The sequence below is a fragment of the Pan troglodytes genome, chromosome 10 (assembly GCF_028858775.2).
Source record: "Pan troglodytes isolate AG18354 chromosome 10, NHGRI_mPanTro3-v2.0_pri, whole genome shotgun sequence".
Classification (NCBI taxonomy): domain Eukaryota; kingdom Metazoa; phylum Chordata; class Mammalia; order Primates; family Hominidae; genus Pan; species Pan troglodytes.
The window spans coordinates 91,888,551-91,912,308 of NC_072408.2; the positions used below are offsets into that span (position 1 = coordinate 91,888,551).

At 35.8% G+C, this 23,758-nt stretch overlaps 1 protein-coding gene across 4 annotated transcripts in view; it reads left to right on the top strand.

Moving 5' to 3' along the window:
- The window catches only part of LRRIQ1 (leucine rich repeats and IQ motif containing 1), a 222,972-nt gene that overhangs the window by 39,759 nt on the left and 159,455 nt on the right, over positions 1 to 23,758 (top strand). For all 4 annotated transcript variants that reach the window (XM_016923928.4, XM_016923931.4, XM_016923930.4 and 1 more), the window contains exons 11-12: positions 22,313 to 22,506; positions 22,825 to 22,952. In XM_016923928.4, coding sequence (XP_016779417.4) covers positions 22,313 to 22,506; positions 22,825 to 22,952 — 322 coding nt within the window. The remainder of the gene's footprint in view (positions 1 to 22,312; positions 22,507 to 22,824; positions 22,953 to 23,758) is intronic.

A 23,758-nucleotide genomic window follows, 5' to 3' on the forward strand; every position in this document is an offset into this window, starting at 1 on the left:
TTAGATTACTACTATTTTTATACTACATTAAAACTCTTTATGCTGAACAAATGTAATGATTTTGACATTTTTTCAAAATGAATTTATTGAGTACCTATATGTATAAGCGCTTTTTCAGCACTGAAATATTTCTGGGGATGTAGCAATAAACAAAATAAATGATTATCTTGACTTTTTCCACACAAAACAAACGACTCTCTTGACTTTAATATCATAGTGATATACATTTTCTCTATATATATGGAATTGGAATAAGTTATTTCTTTTATTAAATATTTAATAAAAATAAAAATAAATATAATGTTAACATGTAAGAGTAAATGATCATTTTTATATTCTTGTTCATGATGGATCTGTTTCTGTTTAGGAAAACTTTAATCTGAAAAAATATTTCTTTAATTTAAGCAATATATTTGCCAATTTATAAATTTCACATCATATATTCCTAAAAATTATCATGTAAATAGTAGAGATACTAAGAGTTTTTTTCCTTCTTTATTTTCTAGATAATACTGCTTTCTGGAAAATTGCCCACTAGTATTGTAAATATGAAAGATATGGAAATAATTTAACATTTTCACATAGGCTTGATTGCTGTGTCGTGGCTTATAGTGCTTGGAATAATTCTTGCTTTCAAATATTGTCTTTGAATCATTGGGAGGAAAAATAAAGTAAGAACTCTGACATTTTGCTTATAAGAATCTTCACTATTACCTATTCAGTGATTTTTTTTTTTTGGAGTCCACTAGATGGTGCTAGCTTACTTGTTAGTTTTGAAGGGCAACACAATGCTTAGTGTAAAGCTGAAAGGGATCTTAGGTATCTCGCTAGTCTAGGCTGCTTAGTTTACAGATGAAAAAACACCCACATAGTTTTCATCTAACTCATGGCAGAGGTAGGGCTGGGATCCAAGTTTCCTGATTCCTGTTTCAGTATTACTCTTTCTATACAACATGTATAATCCTGAAGTACTTTTGCACTAAAATTAAAAAGTCTCAAGTGCAACTTTGTATATTTGTATGTGTGAATGAAAAACCATCAGACATGGCAATCAGTGAACAGCTGAAGGAGGTTGATCTTCAGTGAAAAACCTCCAGCCTAATTTAACATTTTTAATTTTGCTGTTCCTTACAGAATTTTCTCCCCTGTGGCAGGAATGTTTTATTAGACCATTGGCTCATTTCTGTGGGAAGAATTATTTGAAATAGATATTTGTAGAAAGTATGGCCAAAAGTTAATTTTGCCATGGGCATGAGCCCTTTGAAGAGTGAACACACTTGACTTAAGTTTTATTTTGTGAGATCTAGGAAACTTTAAAAGAGCTGTTAAAAGAATATATTTAACCAGTAAGCTAAACAATATTTAAGCAAGTCTTTATTTGTATTATATTTAAGTCCTTTGAAAAGGCTCTTTAATATTTTTGTGGCTATTGTTTGTTTTATTTTGAATAGGGCAGGGGAAGAAATATTGGATATTTTATCTGGGAAAGAATAATTTTCTTAGAGGTGTTAAGGAATTAATGGTATCCTAAGATAGGACTTGCTATAAGTTTATTTTACTCAGTTGTCAGCCTTTATTTGACATTAAAGAATTTGTAAAATTAGGACAGGCATGGTGGCTTACACCTGTAATCACAGCACATGGTGGCTTACACCTGTAATCACAGCACTTTGGGAGGCCAAGCTGGGCAGATGGCTTGAGCTCACGAGTTGGAGACCAGCCTGGGCAACATAGTGAGACCTCATTTCTACTAAAAATAAAAAAAAATAAATAAACAAAAAATAAGCCAGATGGGGTGGTGCATGCTTGTAGCTCCAGCTACTTGGGAGGCTGAGATGGGAGAATCACTTGAGCTTGGGGGATCAAGGCTGTAGTAAGCCGAGATCACACCAATGCACTCCAACCTGGGCACCAGAACGAGACCCTGTCTCAAAAAAAAAAAAAATTGATTAAAGACAAAGGGTAGCAACCTACTCTAACTTCATTTACATCTAGAACCCACCCACCCCTTCCATCCAAGTGCATTTATGGAATCGATTACTGTTTAATCAGTTGTGCATAGAGTTTTTGGAATGTATATTAATATTGTTTCTCCTTTAATGTTTGACTCAAAATTCAGCCCTCTCTGAAGGCTTATTTGGTCACCACAAATTTATAGTTTTAAACTCCTTGTTTTATTAAGAATAATTATTGGGAAATAATACTAGCTATCATTTTTAGTAGCTATCTTGTGAAAATCCTGTATAATATTATTTTTAATCCTCATAATGAGGTGAAGTTACCCTCACTCTATAAATAAAAAAGCTAAAGTTCAGAGAAGTTAAGTCACTTGTCTACCTTCAAATAGCTAGTTTGGGAGTAGGCTTGTTTTTTACAACTCAGGACAGCCTACTTCTGAACCTATATATTTTTGTTATGCCACCTGCCTGTTGATTAAGTGTGGTACTGATAATATTAGCAATGACTGTCATGATTATTGTAGTTCAATCTTTTTATTCTTATATATTTTTTTACTTTAAATGTTTTTGAGGGCATGCTATTTGGTGCCTGCAAATTTATAACTGTTACATGTTTCTGTTAAATTGATCAGTTTCATCATTTTAAAACGTCTCTTTTCATAGGTAGTAAAGCTTTCTGCTTTAGTCTTCTGTGTCTTATATAATTAAACGAGCTTTATTTTAGATGCAGGACCGTTTTACATTCTCAAAAATTATTGAGGACCTCTCTCAAATAACTTATTTGTATGGATTATGTCTAGCAATATTGCCAAGTAGTCGAAAAAAAATTTTTTTACGTTTTATTAATTCATTTAGAATTTCAAATAATAAAACTTTTGGATTCACAAAAATTTTATAAATGTTAATTCTGTTTTCTAAACAAAGAGTTATTCTGGGAAGAAGGGTGTTGTTACACATTTTTGTAAATCTCTTTAATGTCTGACTTAACAAGACATCTGGGTTCTCATATTTGCCTCTTCAGTCAATTTGCTATAATATCACAAGTCATGTAGCCTCTGGAAAACTCCACTATACTCTCTTGACCAAATGAGAGTGAAAAACCAAATAGCACTTTGGAATTATTATGAAAGCAGTACTGACTTTACAGAACCTTTAAAAGCATCTCTGGGAGGTCTCTGGACCACACTTTGAGAACCACTAGTTTAGTGTTCACATGATGTATCTTTTTCTATCTTTTTTTTTTTTTTTTTTTTTTTTTGAGATGGAGTCTCACTCTGTCTCGGCTTACTGCAAGCTCCGCCTCCCGGGTTCAAGCAATTCTGTTGCCTCAGCCTCTTGGGTAGATGGGATTACAGGTGCTCACCACCATGCCCGGCTAATTTTTTGTATTTTTAGTAGAGACGGGGTTTCACCATGTTGGCCAGACTGGTCTCGAACTCCTGACCTTGGGATCCGCCTGCCTCCACCTCCCAAAGTGCTGGGATTACAGGTGTAAGAGCTGCCACCATGCCCAGCCTCTATCTTTTTACTTAAAATATGTCTACAAATTTTGTTTCCAGTTTGTCTCTTTTTTGTAACATGAAAATTTGTTGATTTTGTTATTGCTTTATCTGGACTGGCTTACAAACTCTAGCTTTGATTTGTAGCCATTAGTCCTTAGCAATTAATTAGTTATATCATTAATTTCATATAATCATTGATGTATTTGAGATTAAACCATCTTACTATTTTTTATTCTGTTCATTCTGCCTGCTTTTTTCTTTTTGCCCTTATTTGGTTTGACTGAGGTTTTAAATTATTTCATTTTTTCCTCTTATATTTACCAGCTACATATTATTTTTCTATTCTTTTAGGTTACTATAGAAAAGATGACTATACCAATGGTAGTATTATTATGTAATAATATAGTATAAACTTTCCATTGCTCTTTATTTTGTCTTTCATCTACAATGTTCCTTCTGCCCAAAGAATATCTATTAGTATTTCCTTTATTGTAGGTCTGCTGGTGATGAATTCTTCAGATATTATATGCTTAAGTATGTTTTTAATACACACGCGCACACACGTACCCACAAATACATATACGTACGTGTGTGTGTCTATTTGAGGTATAGACTTACATTTGTATTGCAATTTTTGCATTGTAAATATATTTTATTGTATTCTAGCTTTCCTGGCTTAAGTTGATCCTTGAAATATAATTTTCTTTTTCCATTTTTGAGATTTTTTTCTTTGTCCATTTTGGTTACCTTAATATTCACTCTGTCTGAATTCATTGTGCCTCCTAAATCTGTGGCTCAGTGTCTGTATTCAATGTTGAAAAATTCCAAATACACATGTTTTTAATGATTTAATATATGTTAACAGATATAATTATTATATGTAACAATATATATTTAATGTAATATAGAGGGCATAATATATTTAATGTCTTTTATATGAGATGTATGTCCTATACTTTTCTTATATATGTATATTTTTTATAATTATACTCAAAATTATTATATATTTCATTTGTCTCCATGTATTTCTCTGGATATTTTCTTTTAACTCAATTTACAGTTTCCTAGTCCTTCAAGCACATCTAATATAATGTTCAATCTATCCATGAAAGTGTTGTTTGCAGTTGTTGTAGTTTTTGGTTTTAGAATTTTTACTTGTTTTTTTTTTTACTTGACATTCAATTTGCATTTTTATAGTATCTAGTATTCAGGTATTTAATTTTAACTTTTATTTAACATGTTCAGCAAAGTTTTTTTATATTCTGTGTCTGGTAACTTCATTATCTTGATTTCCAGTGGGTAGTTTCTATTACTTATTGTTTTTCTTTATTTTTGGTCACTTAGTGTTATTTTCTTGCTTATTTTTTATTATTTGGCAGACAGAGAATACTATGAAAAAATAAAATTGTGGAACCAATTAGAGGCTAGTATATTATTATTTTCCTCTAGAGGTCCTTATTTTTTACTTAGGGCAATCTCTGTGTAGTTGAATCTATACATTGGTATTGAGATTATTTGAAGTTTAGCTTCAGGCCCTCAGAACCCTTTCTGTATTTGAATGATTCTTACTCTTAAGGGATAGTGCATGCTGATCCCAACCAAAAGTAAGGTAGGGGTTTCTTAGGTCTACTCTGATGAAGAGGGCCCTAGAAGCCAAATTGTGACCTCCTAGGTTTGTAAGCTTTCTTTCTGAGGATTACTAGATATCCTGAAAGATGTGATCTTCTCACTTTTGAATCTTAACCGTATGATTCGGTAGTACCATTTTAATCCTTTAATGTCTTGAGCAGATATGTTTATATAATTTTCAGTTTTTCTACTTCTCAACAGATGAACTGTCCTTCATTACCTAGTCCATTATTACTATAATCAGAAATCTTGTGCAACATATTCTATTTCTCCTTCCTCTCCTCTGTTGTCTTCTTTTGGATTGGCTTTTTTTTTTGTCATTTCCTGTTTTATTCATGAATTCCTTTAGTAGCTATATACTTTATTAATTTAATGGTTACTGCAGAAATTAAAAGTATACACTTAATTTATCTCAAGTTAATATCTTTACCTCCTGTTTCCTGACTTAAAGGTGTGTGTGTTGCAGGATTTTAAATGTATTTTTATTTAACTCTGCAAGGAAAACATAATGATTATTTTTATAAAGTTTAATTATATTTGCTGACATTTGTCATTTTTATGCCCTTTATTTCTTCTTCTTCTTCTTTTTTTTTTTTTTTTTTTTTTTGAGACAGTCTCACTCTGTTGCCTTGGCTGGAGTGCAGTGGTGGGGTCTCAGCTCACTGCAACCTGTGCCTCCCAGTTTCAGGCTATTGTGCCTCAGCCTCCTGAGTAGCTAGGACTATAGGTGTACACCACCAAGCCTGGCTAATTTTTTTGTATTTTTAGTAGAGAAGGGGTTTCACCATGTTGGCCAGGCTGGTCTCAAACTCCTGACCTCAAGTCATCTGCTCGCCTCGGCGTCCCAAAGTGCTCAGATTACAGGCATGAGCCACTGTGCAGGGCCTCTTCTTTTATTAAAACTTTGACTCACTTTTCTTCCTTTTGATGTAGATCCTTTACATTTTTCTCTAGTAAGAAAATTGGTAGGTGGGAAACTCTACTGGATTTTGTCTGTAAATATCTTTCCTTAACACTTATTTAAATTATAATTTGTATTTCTCTAGGTCGAAGTTTATTTCAGTAATTTGAAGTATCAATCTATTATTATTATTATTATTATTATTAACTTTTACTTTCACCAATGCTGTTAAGAATGCTATCAGTTATTTTTGGACTTTTGAGGATATTTTCTGTCTTCTTCACATATCTTTTCTTTGTCTTTGCGGTTATGCACCTTTACATTGATGTGTCTAGGCAGGGATTTGTTTTTGATTCATCCTGTCGGGGCTTATTGCAGTTCATGAATATGTGGATTGCTTTTTTATTGTATCTATTTGTCTGCCATTATTTCTTCAAATATTTTTTCCTTTTCATTTTGTTTTCTCCTTCTGAAACATTATGTATGTGTGATATATTTATTTTTATATCCTTGACTCTAGGCTTCATGTTGCCTGTATTCTATATCTCTATCTCTCTTTGATGCCCATAGGTAATTTATATGTATACATCTATGTCCCAGTTGACAAACTTGAAATTGCTCTTAATCGAGCTCATTGAGTTTTAAAACTTCAGCTAATTCTAATTTCCACGTAGTTCTGTTTCTGTGTGTTTTATTATTTCTGCTAACTCTTATGATACCATATTGCATTGTGTATTTCATGCCTTTTATTGTTTGGGTTTGGTTTACTTGTTTATTGTCATCTTTTTCTTTGCCCTGGAACATAAGTTTGTGATTATTCTTAGATTTGGAATGAAAGTTTGGTCTCTAGAAATAATTTTTCAGGTGTCTGGGGACACAAACAATCTACAGTCATTTATGGTACGTTTCTAGTGGCGGTTTTCTGATCACTATCTGAGCAAATCTGAGCTACAAACCTATGGGAGTGTCAGCTTGTGTTTATTATTTTTTAAATGAGATTTTTATCCCACTCTACTGAATATTGAGATTCAGGATAAGAGATTTAACTTTCAGCAATGTATAGCTGATTGATGTTCCAGGTTTGTGTGGGATTGTAGGTTATACCTGTCCACCTTAGGTGCATTTTGAATTTTGTTTCCTTAAGTTCTGAGGCTGCAGAAATGGATTGTCATATTCATCAGTTTAACAAGTTTTCTCACTTTAAAAAGTAGCTTTATTGTTTTGCTTATCTCTCTTTGCTTGCCATATTTATTTAGATTTTTGAATGAGAATTCATTACTTTCATAGCAGCTCTTTTGGAAATATTCTAAAAAATGATGACTTTTTAGTTATTTTCAGAGGTGAGGATGATCAGGCTATCTGAACAGAAATTTCTGAAAATGGATTATTAGTTTTTTTCTAAGTAACTTTTTTTTTTTTTTAAGACGGAGTCTCACTCTGTCGCCAGGCTGGAGTGCAGTGGCCTGATCTCAGCTCACTGCAACCTCCACCTCCCAGGTTCAAGTGATTCTCCTGCCTCAGCCTCCCGAGTAGCTGGGATTACAGGCATGTGTCACCACGCCCAGCTAATTTTTGTATTTTCAGTAGGGACGGGGTTTCACCATGTTGGCCAGGATGGTCTCAATCTCTTGACCTCGTGATCTGCCTGCCTCGGCCTCCCAAAGTGCTGAGATTACAGGCATGAGCCACCGCACCCGGCCTAGTAACTTTTTGTCTACATAATTAATACCTGCCTATTGTCTAAAAATTATACTGTAAAATGATAAAGCAGTAATCTATAATTGTGTCATCCAGATACAGCCAGTATGTATGAGCCTTCCAGATTGTTTTCTGTGCATTTGGAAAATCACTGCTGTAATTCTCTTAACAATAAATTGTATTTTTATATGTCAGTAATTATTTTTCTACTTGTATTTATCATATAAGAGATACTTGAAAGCAGAGATTCTGTCTTGTATTATTTTCTGTCTCCCAGATGACATGACAAAGTGCTGAAACTAGTAAAACCAGTCTCTTATGAGTTTTATATCAGAGTAAAGCTATTTTTGGAAAAATAGATTTTCATATTTTTAAAAATATAGAGAATATAATTGGTTTATATCTGCTTACATATAACATTCTATGCCTATTATTTCAAGAAATTAGAAACAAAAATCACATACAACTATTAAAATAAAATTGTAATAAAAATAGCAAACACCTGAATAGAAATTCAATAATCTTTGAGTACCAACAAATGTAAACACTAAACAAAATGTGCTCATATATGAAGGAGACATAGCATATGAAAAAAGTTGATTAAAATAATAATTTTTTTGAAATGAACATTGTAATAATTCAGCCAATGATGCCTACTTTTTCTATATAAGTAAATGTAGTTAGGGTACAGTTTAATTAGAAAAAGTTCAAGTGGATAATTAAGTAACTTTTAATTGATAATAATACTTATTATTGCTAGGGTATATGTAAACTGATATGTTTTCCGCATAGATTTTATATTTTAATATTAAAGAAATGTTTAAAGTTTTAGTACTGCTTTTGAAATGAAGTCTGAATTTTACACTACTGAAACAGAATATCAATTTTAATGTTTTAAAAGTACAGTGAGGCTGGGCATGGTGGCTCATGTCTGTAATCCCAGCACTTTGGGAGGCTGAGGGAGGCAGATCACCTGACGTCAGGAGTTCAAGACCAGCCTGGCCAACATGGTGAAACCCTGTCTCTACTAAAAATACAAAAATTAGCCAGGCATGGTGGCGCATGCCTGTAGTCCCAGTTACTTGGTAGGCTGAGGTGGAAGGATCACTTGAACCCAGAAGGCAGAGGTTGCAGTGAGCTGAGATCGCGCCACTGCATTCCAGCCTGGGCAACAGAGTAAGACTCCATCTCAAAAAAAAAAAAAAAAAAAAGAAGTACAATGATTTATAAAGTAAGTCATTCTGGAAATATATTATGGTACTAAAAATCATTTTATAATGCCAAAAAGCATCCACATGTCAATTATGGTTGTAACATTTATTCTCAGACAATTTTCCTACAGATAATTTACTAAGATGAGACATAGTATTTGTTTTTTTTTGCGTGTTTCCCGCCACCCCCAATTTATTTAGTTTCAGGGATTGTATTAGTCTGTTTTCACAGTGTGATAAAGAAATACCCGAGACTGGGTAATTTATAAAGGGAAGAGGTTTAATTGATTCGCAGTTCCGCACAGCTGGAACAGTTCTGCAACAGTTCTTCAGGAAACTTACAATCATGGTTAAAGTAAGCAAAGGAAGAACTTGCCAAATACTTACAAAACCACCAGATCTCATGAAAACTCACTCACTATCACAAGAGCAGCATAGGGGGATCTGCCACTTGGGTCTCTCCCTCAGCACTTGGGGATTACAATTCAAGATGAGATTTTGGTGGGGACAGAAAGCCTAACCATATCAGGGGGAATATGTGCAGGTTTGTTACACGGGTAAATGGCATGTTGCTGAGGTTTGTTGTATGCATAATCCCATTACCCAGATAGTGAGCATAGTATCCAATAGGTACTTTTTCAACCACTCCCTGCTTCACTCTCTCCCCTCTGGTAGTTTCTACTATTTATTGTTCCCATCTTTATGTCCATACATACCCAATGCTTAGCTCCCACTTATAGTTGAGAAGATGTAGTATTTGGTTTTCTGTTTCTTTGTTAATTTGCTTAGGATAATGGTCATCAGCTGCATCCATATTACTGCAGAGGACATGGTTTCATTCTTCTTTATGGCTGTGTAGGATTCCATGGTGTATAAGTACTACATTTTCTTTATCCAGTTCCCTGTTTCTAGTCATCTAGGTTGATTCCATGTCTTTGCTGTTGTGAATAATGCTACAATGAACATACAAGTGCAGATATCTTTTTGGTGGAATGATTTACTTTCCTTTAACTATATACTTAGTAATGGTATTGTTGGGTCAAATGGTAGTTCTAATTTCTTTGAGAATTCTCTAAACTGTTTGAACAGTCACTGAACTAATTCACATTTTCACCAATGGTGTATAAATGTTCCCTTTTCTCTGCAACCTCTCCAACATCTGTTATTTTTCGACTTTCTTACTAATGGCCATTCTGACTAGTGTGAGATGGTATATCATTGTGATTTTAACTTACAATTCTCTAATGATTAGTGACGCAGAGCATTTTTTTCACATATTTGTTGACTGCATGTATGTCTTTGATATAGCTTAGATATTTGTTCCTACCCAAATCTCATATTAAATTGTAATCCTCAGTGCTGGAGGTGGGGCCTGATGGGAGGTGTTGTGTCATGGGGGAGGCTCCCTCATGGCATGGTGTTGTCTTCTGGATACTGAGTTGTCGTGAGGTCTGGTGGTTTAAAAGTGTGTAGCACCTCACCCCCACTCTGTCACTTGCTCCTGCTTTTGCCATGTGACATGCCTGCTCCCCTTTTGCCTTCTGCCATGATTGTAAACTTCCTGAGGCCTCGCTAGGAGCCAAGCAGATGTCAGCACTATGCTTCCTGTAAAGCCTGGAGAATATGAAACAATTAAATATCTTTTCTTTATAAATTACCCAGTCTTAGGTATTTCTTTTCTTTTTTTTTTTTCTGGAGAGATGCACCCTCCTCCGAAAGAGGTTGTGATTATAAATAACAAAATAAATATCAAATTTGTGTAGATACAGTTGATGAAACTGAGATTCAGGGAGGTGGTGCCACTTCACCAGAACTCAACAACTAGAAAGTGACAGAGTGTTATAGAAACAAGTCTGTCTGAAACTAAAGCCTGGTTCTTTGTACTCAACAATGGAAATCTCTCCTCCTCCTGGCTTACAGGGGGAGTAGAAGCCCAGACTGCCTTACTCACTACTTTCTCCTCCACTTTGCATTCAACTATTGAATCTCAGATTGTTCTTCATTATTATTATTATTGTTATACTTTAAGTTCTAGGGTACATGTGCACAACGTGCAGGTTTGTTACATATGTATACATGTGCCATGTTGGTGTACTGCACCCATTAACTCATCATTTACATTAGGTATATCTCCTAATGCTATCCCTCCCCATCCCCCCACCCCACGACAGGCCCTGGTGTGTGATGTCCCCCATCCTGTGTCCAAGTGTTCTCATTGTTCAATTCCCACCTATGAGTGAGAACATGTGGTGTTTGGTTTTCTGTCCTTGCAATAGTTTGCTCAGAATGATGGTTTCCAGCTTCATCCATGTCCCTACAAAGGACATGAACTCATCATTTTTTTATTGCTGCATAGTATTCCATGGTGTATATGTGCCACATTTTCTTAATCCAGTCTATCATTGATGGACATTTGGGTTGGTTCCAAGTCTTTGCTATTGTGAATAGTGCTGCAATAAACATATGTGTGCATGTGTCTTTATAGCAGCATGATTTATAATCCTTTGGGTATATACCCAGTAATGGGATACCTGGGTCAAATGGTATTTCTAGTTCTAAATCCTTGAGGAATCACTACACTGTCTTCCACAATGGTTGAACTAGTTTACAGTCCCACCAACAGTGTAAAAGTGTTCCTGTTTCTCCACATCCTCTCCAGCACCTGTTGTTTCCTGACTTTTTAATGATTGCCATTCTAACTGGTGTGAGATGGTATCTCATTGTGATTTTGATGTGCATTTCTCTGATGATCAGTGATGATGAGCATTTTTTCGTGTGTCTGTTGGCTGCATAAATGTCTTCTTTTGAGAAGTGTCTGTTCATATCCTTTGTCCACTTTTTGATGGAGTTGTTTGATTTTTTTCTTGTAAATTTGTTTAAGCTCTTTGTAGATTCTGGATATTAGCCCTTTGTCAGATGGGTAGATTGCAAAAATGTTCTCCCATTCTGTAGGTTTCCTGTTCACTCTGATGGTAGTTTCTTTTGCGATGCAGAAGCTCTTTAGTTTAATTAGATCCCATTTGTCAATTTTGGCTTTTGTTGCCATTGCTTTCGGTGTTTTAGACATGAAGTCCTTGGCCATGCCTATGTCCTGAATGGTATTGCCTAGGTTTTCTTCTAGGACTTTTATGGTTTTAGGTCTAACATGTAAGTCTTTAATCCGTCTTGAATTAATTTTTGTATAAGGTGTGAGGAAGGGATCCAGTTTCAGCTTTCTACATATGGCTAGCCAGTTTTCCCAGCACCATTTATTAAATAGGGAATCCTTTCCCTATTTCTTGTTTTTTTAAGGTTTGTCAAAGATCAGATGGTTGTAGATGTGTGGTATTATTTCTGAGGGCTCTGTTCTGTTCCATTGGTCTATATCTCTGTTTTGGTACCAGTACCATGCTTTTTTGGTTACTGTAGGCTTGTGATGTAGTTTGAAGTCAGGTAGCATGATGCCTCCAGCTTTGTTCTTTTGGCTTAGGATTGTGTTGGCAATGTGGGCTCTTTTTTGGTTCCATATGAACTTTAAAGTAGTTTTTTCCAATTCTGTGAAGAAAGTCATTGGTAGCTTGATGGGGATAGCATTGAATCTATAAATTACCTTGGGCAGTATGGCCATTTTCATGATGTTGATTCTTCCTATCCATGATGATGGAATGTTTTTCCATTTGTTTGTGTCCTCTTTTATTTCGTTGAGTAGTGGTTTGTAGTTCGCCTTGAAGAGGTCCTTCACATCCCTTGTAAGTTGGATTCCTAGGTATTTTATTCTCTTTGAAGCAGTTGTGAATGGAGTTACTTATGATTTGGCTCTCTGTCTGTTATTGGTGTAGAGGAATGCTTGTGATTTTTGCACATTGATTTTGTATCCTGAGACTTTGCTGAAGTTGCTTATCAGCTTAAGGAGATTTTGGGCTGAGACAGTGGGGTTTTCTAAATATACAATCATGTCATCTGCAAACAGAGACAATTTGACTTCCTCTTTTCCTAATTGAATACCATTTATTTCTTTCTCCTGCCTGATTGCCCTGGCCAAAACTTCCAACACTGTGTTGAATAGGAGTGGTGAGAGAGGACATCCTTGTCTTGTGCCAGTTTTCAAAGGGAATACTTCCAGTTTTTGCCCATTCAGTGTGATATTGGCTCTGGGTTTGTCATAAATAGCTCTTATTATTTTGAGATACGTCCCATCAATAATCATGTGGTTTTTGTCTTTGGTTCTTTTTATATGATGGAGAAGTTTCTCAGTTATTTCTTTATAGCAGTGTAAGAATGGTCTCATGCAGAAAATTGGTATCAAGAAGAGGGGCATTGCTATAAAGATACCTAAAAATTTTGAAACAGCTTTGGAACTGCATAACAGGGAGACATTCAAAGAGTTTGGAGGGCTTAGAAGAAGATAAGAAGATGAGAGAAAGTTTGGAACTTATTGGAGCCTGGATAAATGGTTGTTGCCAAAATGCTGATAGTGATATGGACAGTGACATCCAGGATGCAGAGGTCTCAGATACAAATGAGAAACTTATGGGGAATTGGCAAGATTATGTGTGTTATGCCTTAGCAAAGAGTGAGGCTGCATTGTATTCATACCCTAGTGATTGTTGGGCATTTGGACTTGAGAGTGGTGATTTATGGTTATCTGATTAAAGAAACTTCTAAGCAGCAAAGGGTTCCAGACTTCGCCTGGCTGCTTCTAACAACCTGTGTTCAGATGTGGTAGCAAAATAATGACTTATAGTTGGAACTTGTATTTAAAAGGGAAACAAAGCATAAACGTTTGGAGAATTTTCAGTCTGGCATATGGTAGAGAAAGAAAAAAGCTTTTTGGGGGGGAGTAATTAAAGCAGGCTGTAGAGAAATTACTTGCTAGAGATATTTGCATGACTAAAAAGGAGGCAAGTGCTGATAGCCAAGACAATAAGGAAAAAGCTACGAAGGCATTACAGCGATCTAAGAGGCAGCCTAGGAGGACTGAATGGTTTCCTCAGCGAGGCCAAGGGCCCCACTGCCCTGTGTGGCCACAGGATACTGCTCCCCACATCCCGGCTGCTCTAGCTCCAGCTGTGGCTCAAAGGAGCCCAGGCACAGCTTGGACTTCCACTTTGCCTAATGCACATCATAAGCCTTGGCATCTTCCACGTGGTATTAAGCCTACAGGTGCACAGAGTGCAAGAGTGGTGGATTCTTGGCAGCGTCTGCCTAGGTATCAGAGGATGTATGGAAAACCCTGGGGGTCCAGGCAAGGCAGAGCCCTCATAGAGAACCTCTACCAAAGTAGGGCAGAGGGGAAATGTGTGATTGGAGGCCCGACACAGTCTCTACTGAGGCACTACCTAGTAGAGCTAAGAGAAGGGTACCACGGTCCTCCAGACTCAAGAATTGTAGATCCACTGGCAGCTTGCACCTTGCATCCAAAAAAGCTACAGACACTCAACTCCAGCCCATGAGAGCAACCTCTGGGGATAAACCCGGTAAAGCTACAGCAGTGGAGTTTTCCCAGACCTTGGAAGTCCAACCCTTACAGCATTGTACCCTGGAGTCAAAGGAGATTATTTTGGAGCTTTAAGATTTAATGACTTCCTTGCTGGGTTTTGAATTTGCATGGGGATTGTAGCCCCTTTCATTTGGCTGATTTCTCCCTTTTGGAATTGTAATGTTTACCCAGTTCTGATACTTTCATTGTATCTTAGAAGTAAATAACTTGTTTCTGATTTTACAGACACATAGGTGGAAGGGACTTGCCTTATCTCAGATGAGACTTTGGACTTTTGAGTTAATTCTGAAATGAGTTAAGACTTTAGGGGACTGTTGGGAAGGCATGATTATATTTTACAATGTGAGAAGGACATGATATTTGGGAGGGGGCAGGGGTGGATAAATATCTAAATACAACTTGGTTATTTGTTCCTGCCCGAGTCTCATGTTGAATTTTAATCCCCAATGCTGAAGGTGAGGTATAGTGGGAGGTGTTTGACTTATGGGGTGGATCCGTGATAGCTTGATGCTGTCTTTTCAATAGTGAGTTCTCATGAGATCTGGTGGTTTAAAAGTGTGTGGCATCTGCCCCCTCTCTCTCACTTGCTTCTTTTTTTTACCTTGTGACATGTCTGCTCCCTAATTGCCTTTTACAATGATTGTAAGCTTCCTAAGGTCTCTCTAGAAGCTGAGAAGATGCCAGCACCATACTTTCTGTAAAGCCTGTAGAACCAGGAGCCAGTTAAACCTCTTTTATTTATAAATTGTCCAGTCTCGGTTATTTATTTATAGCAATGCAAGAATGGCCTAATACAGTCTTCCTTTGAGAAGTGTCTGTTTATGTCCTTTGCGCATGTTTTAATGTGGTGGTTTTTTGTTTGTTGAATTGTTTAAAAATTCCTTATAGATTCTGTATTTTAGACCTTTGTCAGTTGTATAGTTTGGGAATATTTTCTCCTATTCTATAGGTTGTCTGTTTACTCTGTTTATAGTTTCTTTTGCTTTACAGAAGCTCTTTAGTTTAATTAGGTCCCACTTGTCAATTTTTGTTGTTGTTGTTGTTGCAATTGCTTTTGGGGACTTAGTCATAAATTTTTTGACAAGGCTGATATCCAGCATGGTGGTCCCTAGGTTTTCTCCTGGATTTTTATAGTTTTAAGTGCTACATTTAGGTCTAATCCATCTTGAGTTAGTTTTTGTATATGGTGAAAAGTAAAGGTCCGGTTTTATTCTGGATGTGGATAGCCAGTTATCCCAGCACCATTTATTGAATAGGGAGCCCTTTCCACATTGCTTGCTTCTTAAAAAACTTGTTAAATATTAGATAAGTGTACGTGTATGGCTTTATTTCTGAGTTCTGTATCCCAGGGGTTCCCATCTTCCAGGTAATGGACCAGTAGCGGTCCATGGCCTGTTAGAATCCAGGCCTCACAGCAGAAGATGAGTGGTAGGCAAGTGAGTGAATCTTTGTCTGTATTTACAATGGCTCGCTGTTGTTTGCATTACTGCCTGATTTCCACCACCTGTCAGTTCATCAGCAGCATTAGATTCTCATAGGAGCGTGAATCCTATTGTGAACTGAGCATGCAAGGGATCTAGGTTGCACACTCCTTACAATAATCTGGGGAGTAGCTGCAAATACAGATTAACATTTGCAGAGAGTTTTGACTGCCCAGAGATCATAATAAATCAGTTGCTTACAGAATCATATAAAAACCCCATCAGTGAGTGGCAAGTAACAATCAAACTGCATTTGGTGGCAGGCTTTATGGTGTCAAGAGAGTTGATGTACTTCAATTATACAGCTGCAACTTATGGCAGATTTTTAGTCAGAATCCAACACTTATTTTAGTCTGTGTGTGGCCCACTCATTATTTTATTTATCATTTCCATCCACACCTCTTTCCTGCACTGTGCACTTGCCTCAGTCACAGTTTTTGTAAGCCCACAAGATAACCTCAGCCAAAATGAGTAAAAGCCAAACATCACCGGAGAGTTTATTTGAAAACCGTGAAAGACTCTTCAAATGATGAGACATCAGAAGACTCTGTAAGACTGCCAACAAAAGGAAAGTTGCATCTAAAAGAAAATATCAAGATTTCCACTTAAATCACGAGTTCATTGCAACAAATGATTCACATTCTCCAAGTCCATTTTGTATAATATTTGGCATCTGGCTATACAATGAAACCATGAAACCTTCAAAACTTCTTTGTCACATGGAGACCAAGCACCCTGCACTAACCTTTGGTGTTTGTCAAAAGGAAAAACATGTAGAACAGAAGCAGTTATTGAAGGCCACCACTTTATCAAACGTGCCTGCACCGACGGCATCATTCTTAGAGACTAACCACATCGCTAAAGCAAAGAAGTCCTTTGCTATTGATGAAGAGTTAATCCTGCCTGCTGCTAATGACATTTGTCATGAAGTTTTAAGAGAGGCTGCAGTTTAAAAGATGACACATGTTCTTCTTTTGGCTAGCACCATAACCAGACAATTAGATGAAATAGCAGAGGATACTGAGAAGTAATTGTTGGAGAGGATTAATGAGTCACCATGGTACACAATCCAGGTTGATGAGTCTACTGATGTTGACAACAAGGTAACAATACTTGTCTTTATGCGATATATTTTTCAGGAGGGTGTGCATGAGGATATGTTATGTACACTTTTGTTGTCAACCAACACAACAGCTGCAGAACTATTCAAGTATTTGAATAATTACATCTCAGGAGAATGGAATTGATCATTTTGTGTCAGTATATGCACAAATGGAGCAGCTACCATGACTGGACAGCTTTCTGGTTTCACTACTCAGGTCAAAGAGGTTGCTTCTGAATGGAAGTTATGCATGGTGGCATCCTTAAAGAAATGCTGGCTAGCTCAAAAATGTCACTTGAAATTAATGTTTTGCAGGATATGACTAAAATTGTCAACCACATTAAAGTGCATGCCCTTAACTCACATCTGTTTGCACACGTACGTGAGAAGATGGATGCAGAGCACGCATGTCTTCTCTTATACAGAGAAGTGAGATGGCTTTCTAAAGGTAGATCACTGGCCGGAGTTTTTGAGCTATAAGAGCCACTCCAAAGATTTATTTTAGAAAACACCCACCACTGGCAGCACATTTCAGTAACACAAAAAGTGTCCCCACATTTGCTTACTTCTATGACATATGACACCTCAACAAACTCAACCTGTCACTTCAGAAGAGAACAATAATTGTGTTCAAGTCGGCAGATAAAGTGGCTGCATTCAAAGCCAAACTGGAATTTTGGATGCAACAAGTGAACACAGAGATTTTTTATATGATTCAGACAGTAGCAGAGATTTTTGAAAGAGACTGAGCCAAGGCCTCCTTTCTCCCAGCTGCTGCATCATTGCCTATCTCAGCTTTCAAAAGAGTTTGAGCATTATTTCCCAACCACAAAAGACCCCTGAACTGAGAAGGAATGGATCTGTGACCATTTGTGAATAAGCCAGGTGAATTGACTTTGGCCAGGCTAGAAGAGGATCAACTGCTTGAGACTGCAAATGATGGTGGCCTTAAAAGTACATTTGAGACAACTTCAAATCTCCATACATTCTGAATTAAAGTCAAAGCTAGATATCCTGAGTTTGCCAGAAAAGCGCTGGAAAGCCTGCTTCAATTTGCAGCATTTAATCTTTGTGAAACAGGGCTTTCTGGAGAGATAGCAACCAAAATGAGATTACGGTGTAGACTGGACATAAGCAACACACTTTGCATTTAATCTTTGTGAAACAGGGCTTTCTGGAGAGATAGCAACCAAAATGAGATTACGGTGTAGACTGGACATAAGCAACACACTTTGCATGTCACTGTCTTCCATCACCAACAAATGGGGCCCTGAGCTTGCTCAGGGCTCCCACTGATTCTACTTTGTGGTGAGTTGTATAATTATTTTATTATATACTAAAATGTAATAATAATAAAAATAAATTTCACAATAAAGGCAATTTGCTTGAATAATCCAGAAACCATCACCATGAAACCGGTCACTGGTGCCAGAGAGGTTGGAGACCACTGCTATATCCTGTCCCATTGGTCTATTTGTTTTTGTACCAATACCATGCTATTTTGGTTACTACAGTCTTATAGCATAGTTTGAAGTCTGGTAGTGTGATACCTCTGACTTTCTTCTTTTTGCTTAGGATTTCCTTGTCTATATGGTCTTTTTTATGTTCCATATTAATTTTAGAATAGTTTTTTTTTCTAATTTTATAAAAAATGATGTTGGTAGTTTGGTAGAAATAGTGTTATATCTGTAAACTCCTTTGGGCAGTATGGCCATGTTAATGATGTTGATTCCTTTAATCCATGAGCATGGAATGTTTTTCCATTGTATTATCTCTGATTTCTTTCAGTGGTGCTTTGTAGTTCTCTTTGTAGAGCTCTTTCACATTCTGGTTAGATATATTGCTAGGTGTGTACGTGTGTGTTTGTGTGTGTATGTCTATTGTAAATGGATTTGTATTCTTGATAGAGCTCTCAGCTTCAATATTACTGGTGTATAGAAATGCTACTGATTTTTCTACGTTGATTTTGTATCCTGAAACTTTACTGAAGTCATTTATCAAATCGAGGAGCCTCTGGGCAGAGTCTTTAGGATTTTCTAGATGTAGAATCACATCATCAGAAAGTGAGGTATTTTACTTCTTTTGTGTGTGTGCCTTTTTATTTCTTTCTCTTGCCTGATTGCTCTGACTAGAACTTCCAGTACTGTGTTGAATAGGAGTGGTGATAGTGGACATCCTTGTCTTGTTCCAGTTCTCAAGGAGAATGCTTCCAGCTTTTGCCCATTCATTATAATCTTGGTTGTGTCTTTGCCATATAGGGCTCTAATTATTTTGAGTTATGTTCTTTAAGTGCCTAGTTTGTTGAGAGTTTTTATCATTAACGGATGTTGGATTTTATCAAAAGCTTTTTCTGTGTCTATTGAGAGGATCATATGATTTTTGTTTTTAATTCTGCTTATGTGGTGAATTACATTTATTGATTTGCATGTATTAAAACAGTCTGGCGTCCCAGTAATAAAGTGTACTTGATTGTGGTGAGTTACCTTTTTTTATGTGCTGCTAGATTTGGTTTGCTAGTATTTTGTTGAGGATTTTTGCATCTAGGTTCATCAGGAATATTGACTTGTAGTTTCCTTTTTCTGTTGTTGTTCTGTCACTGCCAGATTTTGGTATTAGAGTGATGCTGGCTTCATAAAGCTTTGCATCATGCATGAGGTATGGGGGAGTCCCTACTCCTTACATTTTTTTGTGGAATAGCTTAAGTAGATCTGGTGCCAGCTCTTCCTGGTACTGTATAATTCAGCTTTGAATCCATCTGGTCCAGGGCTCTTTTTGGTTAGTTAGTTTAGTTTTTCTTTTTTTTTAAATTACTAATTCAATTTCAGAACTCCATATTGGTCTGTTCAGGGTTTCTGTTTCTTCCTGACTTACTCTTGCAAGGTTGTGTGTTTCCAAGAATTTATCTACTTCCTGTATATTTTCTTGTTTGTGTGAATATATGTGAATAGAATTATTTATACTACTCTCTGAGGATATTTTGTATTTCTGTGGGATTGGTTGTAGTATCAGCTTTGTTGTTTCTCAGGACACTTATTTGGATCTTCTCTCATTTTTTCTTGTTAATCTAGCTAGTAATCTATTTATCTTGTTTATCCTTTCAAAGAAAGAGCTTTCAATTTTGTTTATTCTTTGTGTGGATTTTTAGGTCTAAATTATGTTTGGTTCTGTGGTGATTTTAGTTATTTCTTTTGTTCCACTAGCTTTGGGGTTAGTTTGTTCTTGGTGTTCTACTTCCAGTAGGCATGATGTTAAATTGTTAATTTGAGATTTTTCTAACTTCTTGATGTAGGCATTTAGTGCTATAAACTTTCCTCTTAACACTGTTGTAGCTGTTTCCCAGAGATTTTGGTATATTGTATATCCTTTTTCATTTGTTTCAAATAATTTGTAAATTTCTGCCTTAATTTTGTTGTTTAACCAAAAGGCATTCAGAAGCCAGTTGATTTCCCTGTAGTTGTGTGGGTTTTGAGAGAACATCTTGGTGTTGATTTGTATTTTTATGCTACTCTGGTCTGAAAGTATGATTGGTATGATTTCTCTGTGTTTTAATTCATTCAGACATGCTTTGGGCTGAGTATGAATTTGACCTTAGCATATGTTCTGTGTGTAGATGAGAAGAATGTATATTCTGTGGTTTATGGGTAGAGCATTCTGTAGACACCTATTAGTTCCAGTTGCTCAAGTGTCAAATTTAAGTCTAGAATTTCTTTGTTGGTTTTCTGCTTAAGTGATGATCTGTCTAATGCTATCCATGGGAAGTTGAAGTCCTCCATGATTACTGTGTGGCTAAGTCTTTTTGTAGGTCTAGAAGTACTCTTTTTATTAATTTAGGAGCTCCAATGTTGGATCTGTATGTATTTAGGGTAATTATGTCATCTTGTTGGATTAAACCATTTATCATGATGCAATGCCCTTCTTTGTCCTTTTGAACTGTTGTTGGTTTAAAGCATAGTTTATCTGACATATGTATAGCAACTCCTGCTCTTCTATGTTTTCTCTTGCATGATAGACGTTTCATGAACCCTTTACTTTGAGCCTATATGTTTTGTTAAATGTGAGGTAGACCTCTTGAAGACAACAGATAGATGTGTCTTGTTTTTTATTCAGCTTCTCAATTTGTGCCTTTTAAGGGGGCATTGTATTAGTTTATTCTCACACTGCTATAAAGAACAACCTGAGACTGGGTAATATATAAAGAAATGAGGTTTAATTGACTCACCTTTCTGCATGCTTAACAGGAAGCATGACCGGGAGGCCCCAGGGAACTTAGAATCATGACAGAAGCTGAAGGGGAAACAAGCACCTTCTTCACATGGTGGCAGGAGAGAGAGAAATAGCAGGGGGAACTGCCACACACTTTTAAACTCATCATTTACATTAGGTATATCTCCAGTGCCCTCCCCCCTCACCCACCCTACCACAGGCCCCAGTGTGTGATGTTCCCCACCCTGTGTCCAAGTGTTCTCATTGTTCAATTCCAACCTATGAGTGAGAACATGCGGTGTTTGGTTTTCTGTCCTTGGCGATAGTTTGCTCAGAATGATGGTTTCCAGCTTCATCCATGTCCCTACAAAGGACATGAACTCATCCTTTTTTATGGCTACATAATTTTAACTAACAGAGTAACACCTACAGAAAAAAATGCATAGTCTAGTATCTAATTTAAAGAACATTTTCTAGATTTTTAATATCTTCCATGAAACTTTACACACTTCCTCAGCATCTTTTTCTCATGCTAACTCCTGATGGCTGATTTAAGCAACCTTCTCAGTTTTTTCCTTATGACCACTGAGTTACAGTTTCTAAGGCTCATCTAATATTTTGTAGATAGTATCGTACTGATTTTAAGTTTATCTGGTCAAAGAGGAGGTCCCTCATGACAATATTGAAATACCTGAAGAATTTGCTACTAATTCATTGGTTCTGTATTCAAATGGTAGGAAAATGACATTCTAATACTATACATGCAACCTGAAGCAAGGATTCAAAGTTCAAAGGCTCTGGAATGAGCTAAAAACTATTCTTTTAAGAAAAAAGTCGTTATATCTCTCCCTTGTTTTATTCTTATTTGAATATAAAGCATTCATTCCCAGTGTATGCCTTTTAGTACTTTGTGCAATTTTTAATTGATAGATAATTATGTCATTCAAAAATATGTCACCCAGATGCCAGTTTAAATAATAACACAGTTTACAAGATATGTTTCACCAGGAATTTGGACTAAGTCCTCACTTGTAATTAATGATAGTGAGAAATACAAAGGTGCAATTATTTAGAAAAAAAATGGAAACTTTCTTCTAGAGTCTGGAAGACTGTGTGACACAGGTGATCTTATAACTTTTTTCTTCTAGGTGGTTTAGAATCTTTGAAAAATCTTCAACAACTAATTTTGGACCACAATCAGTTAATTAATACAAAAGGTCTTTGTGATACACCTACCATTGTATACCTAGATTGCTCCCATAATCATCTTACTGATGTAGAGGGCGTTGAAAATTGTGGATTGCTCCAAATATTGAAGTTACAGGGAAATTATCTGAGTGAGGTAATTGCTTTGAATTAATTGATTTCTGTGATAAAGCAACACTTTTCTTTTGATAGAAATACCCATCACATATTAAAAGCAATTTTGAATAATTATTTTGTTCATTTTTCACCATGAAGTAACCTTTATCAAGAATATTAAATATTATACAGTTAATTAATAGAAATTTTATTCATATTTAAAAAGTCTTATACCTTATGATATGCATTTTATCAGAATCTATCTGTTGTTAGTTTTGGAAGGTTGTGTATTTTTTAAGTGGGCTAAATGATAAAATATTTTGCTTAATATAAACTAATGAACCAAATTTAAATATAGCTTCCATCCTTGGAGAATCTTGTTTTACTAAGAGAATTGCACTTGGATGATAACAGCATTTCAACTGTGGAAGCATTTTCTTCATACTGGCTGCCTTTACTACAAAATATTACTATCTCTCAAAACAGGTAAAAGCATACTTAAGAAATAAATTCAGTGAATGATTGTTTAAAATAAATATGTGATGTTCATAAACTACCATAAAAGTTAGATTTCTCTAATAATTCAATGAGATTGCATCAAAATAAATTAGTATATAAATTATAAAAATAACATTATAGAATTTTTAAAAATTAAGATGAATTATTGGCATACCCTAAAATTTTAGTAGAATTTTAATTGTCCATTTATCTTTCCAATTTTATTTCTTCTCAAAGATGCACTTGTATAAATCTCTCAGGGAAGATTTGTTTACGTTTATACGGAGCATAGTCCTTGGAAAATACAGGAGGTAGTTAATTTAATTCAGAAGGATGTCTCATTCTCTCAAATGGTACTTATTAAGTCCTGGAAGGACAATTTTTACTCTGCTCTCAACTTGCTTGTCTTTTTGAAACTGTTAGGATGGATTTAAATTTGATTTCCCTAAGGATATAAAGTAACACTTAAAAAAATACCTTAACATTCAATTGAAATGGGTACCTGCCTCAGAAGATCTATTTGAAACCACCAAACATCTGGATCTTTGCTGAGAATAACTGGCTAAACCAAAGCAGGAGCACAATATGTGTATTTCTCCTCTGCTTAATATTTCATTGTAATCCATTCACTATAATATGATTAATTTCTTCATCGAAGGCACAAGGAGTAGGGGAAAGAAACCACCTTTAACAAGAAATTGTTTCTTTAAGTTATACAATGCTCACAAAACACATGAATAAGGACAATATCATTTTTACATATATACCTATTTTCCCCCAAGACATATAAAATC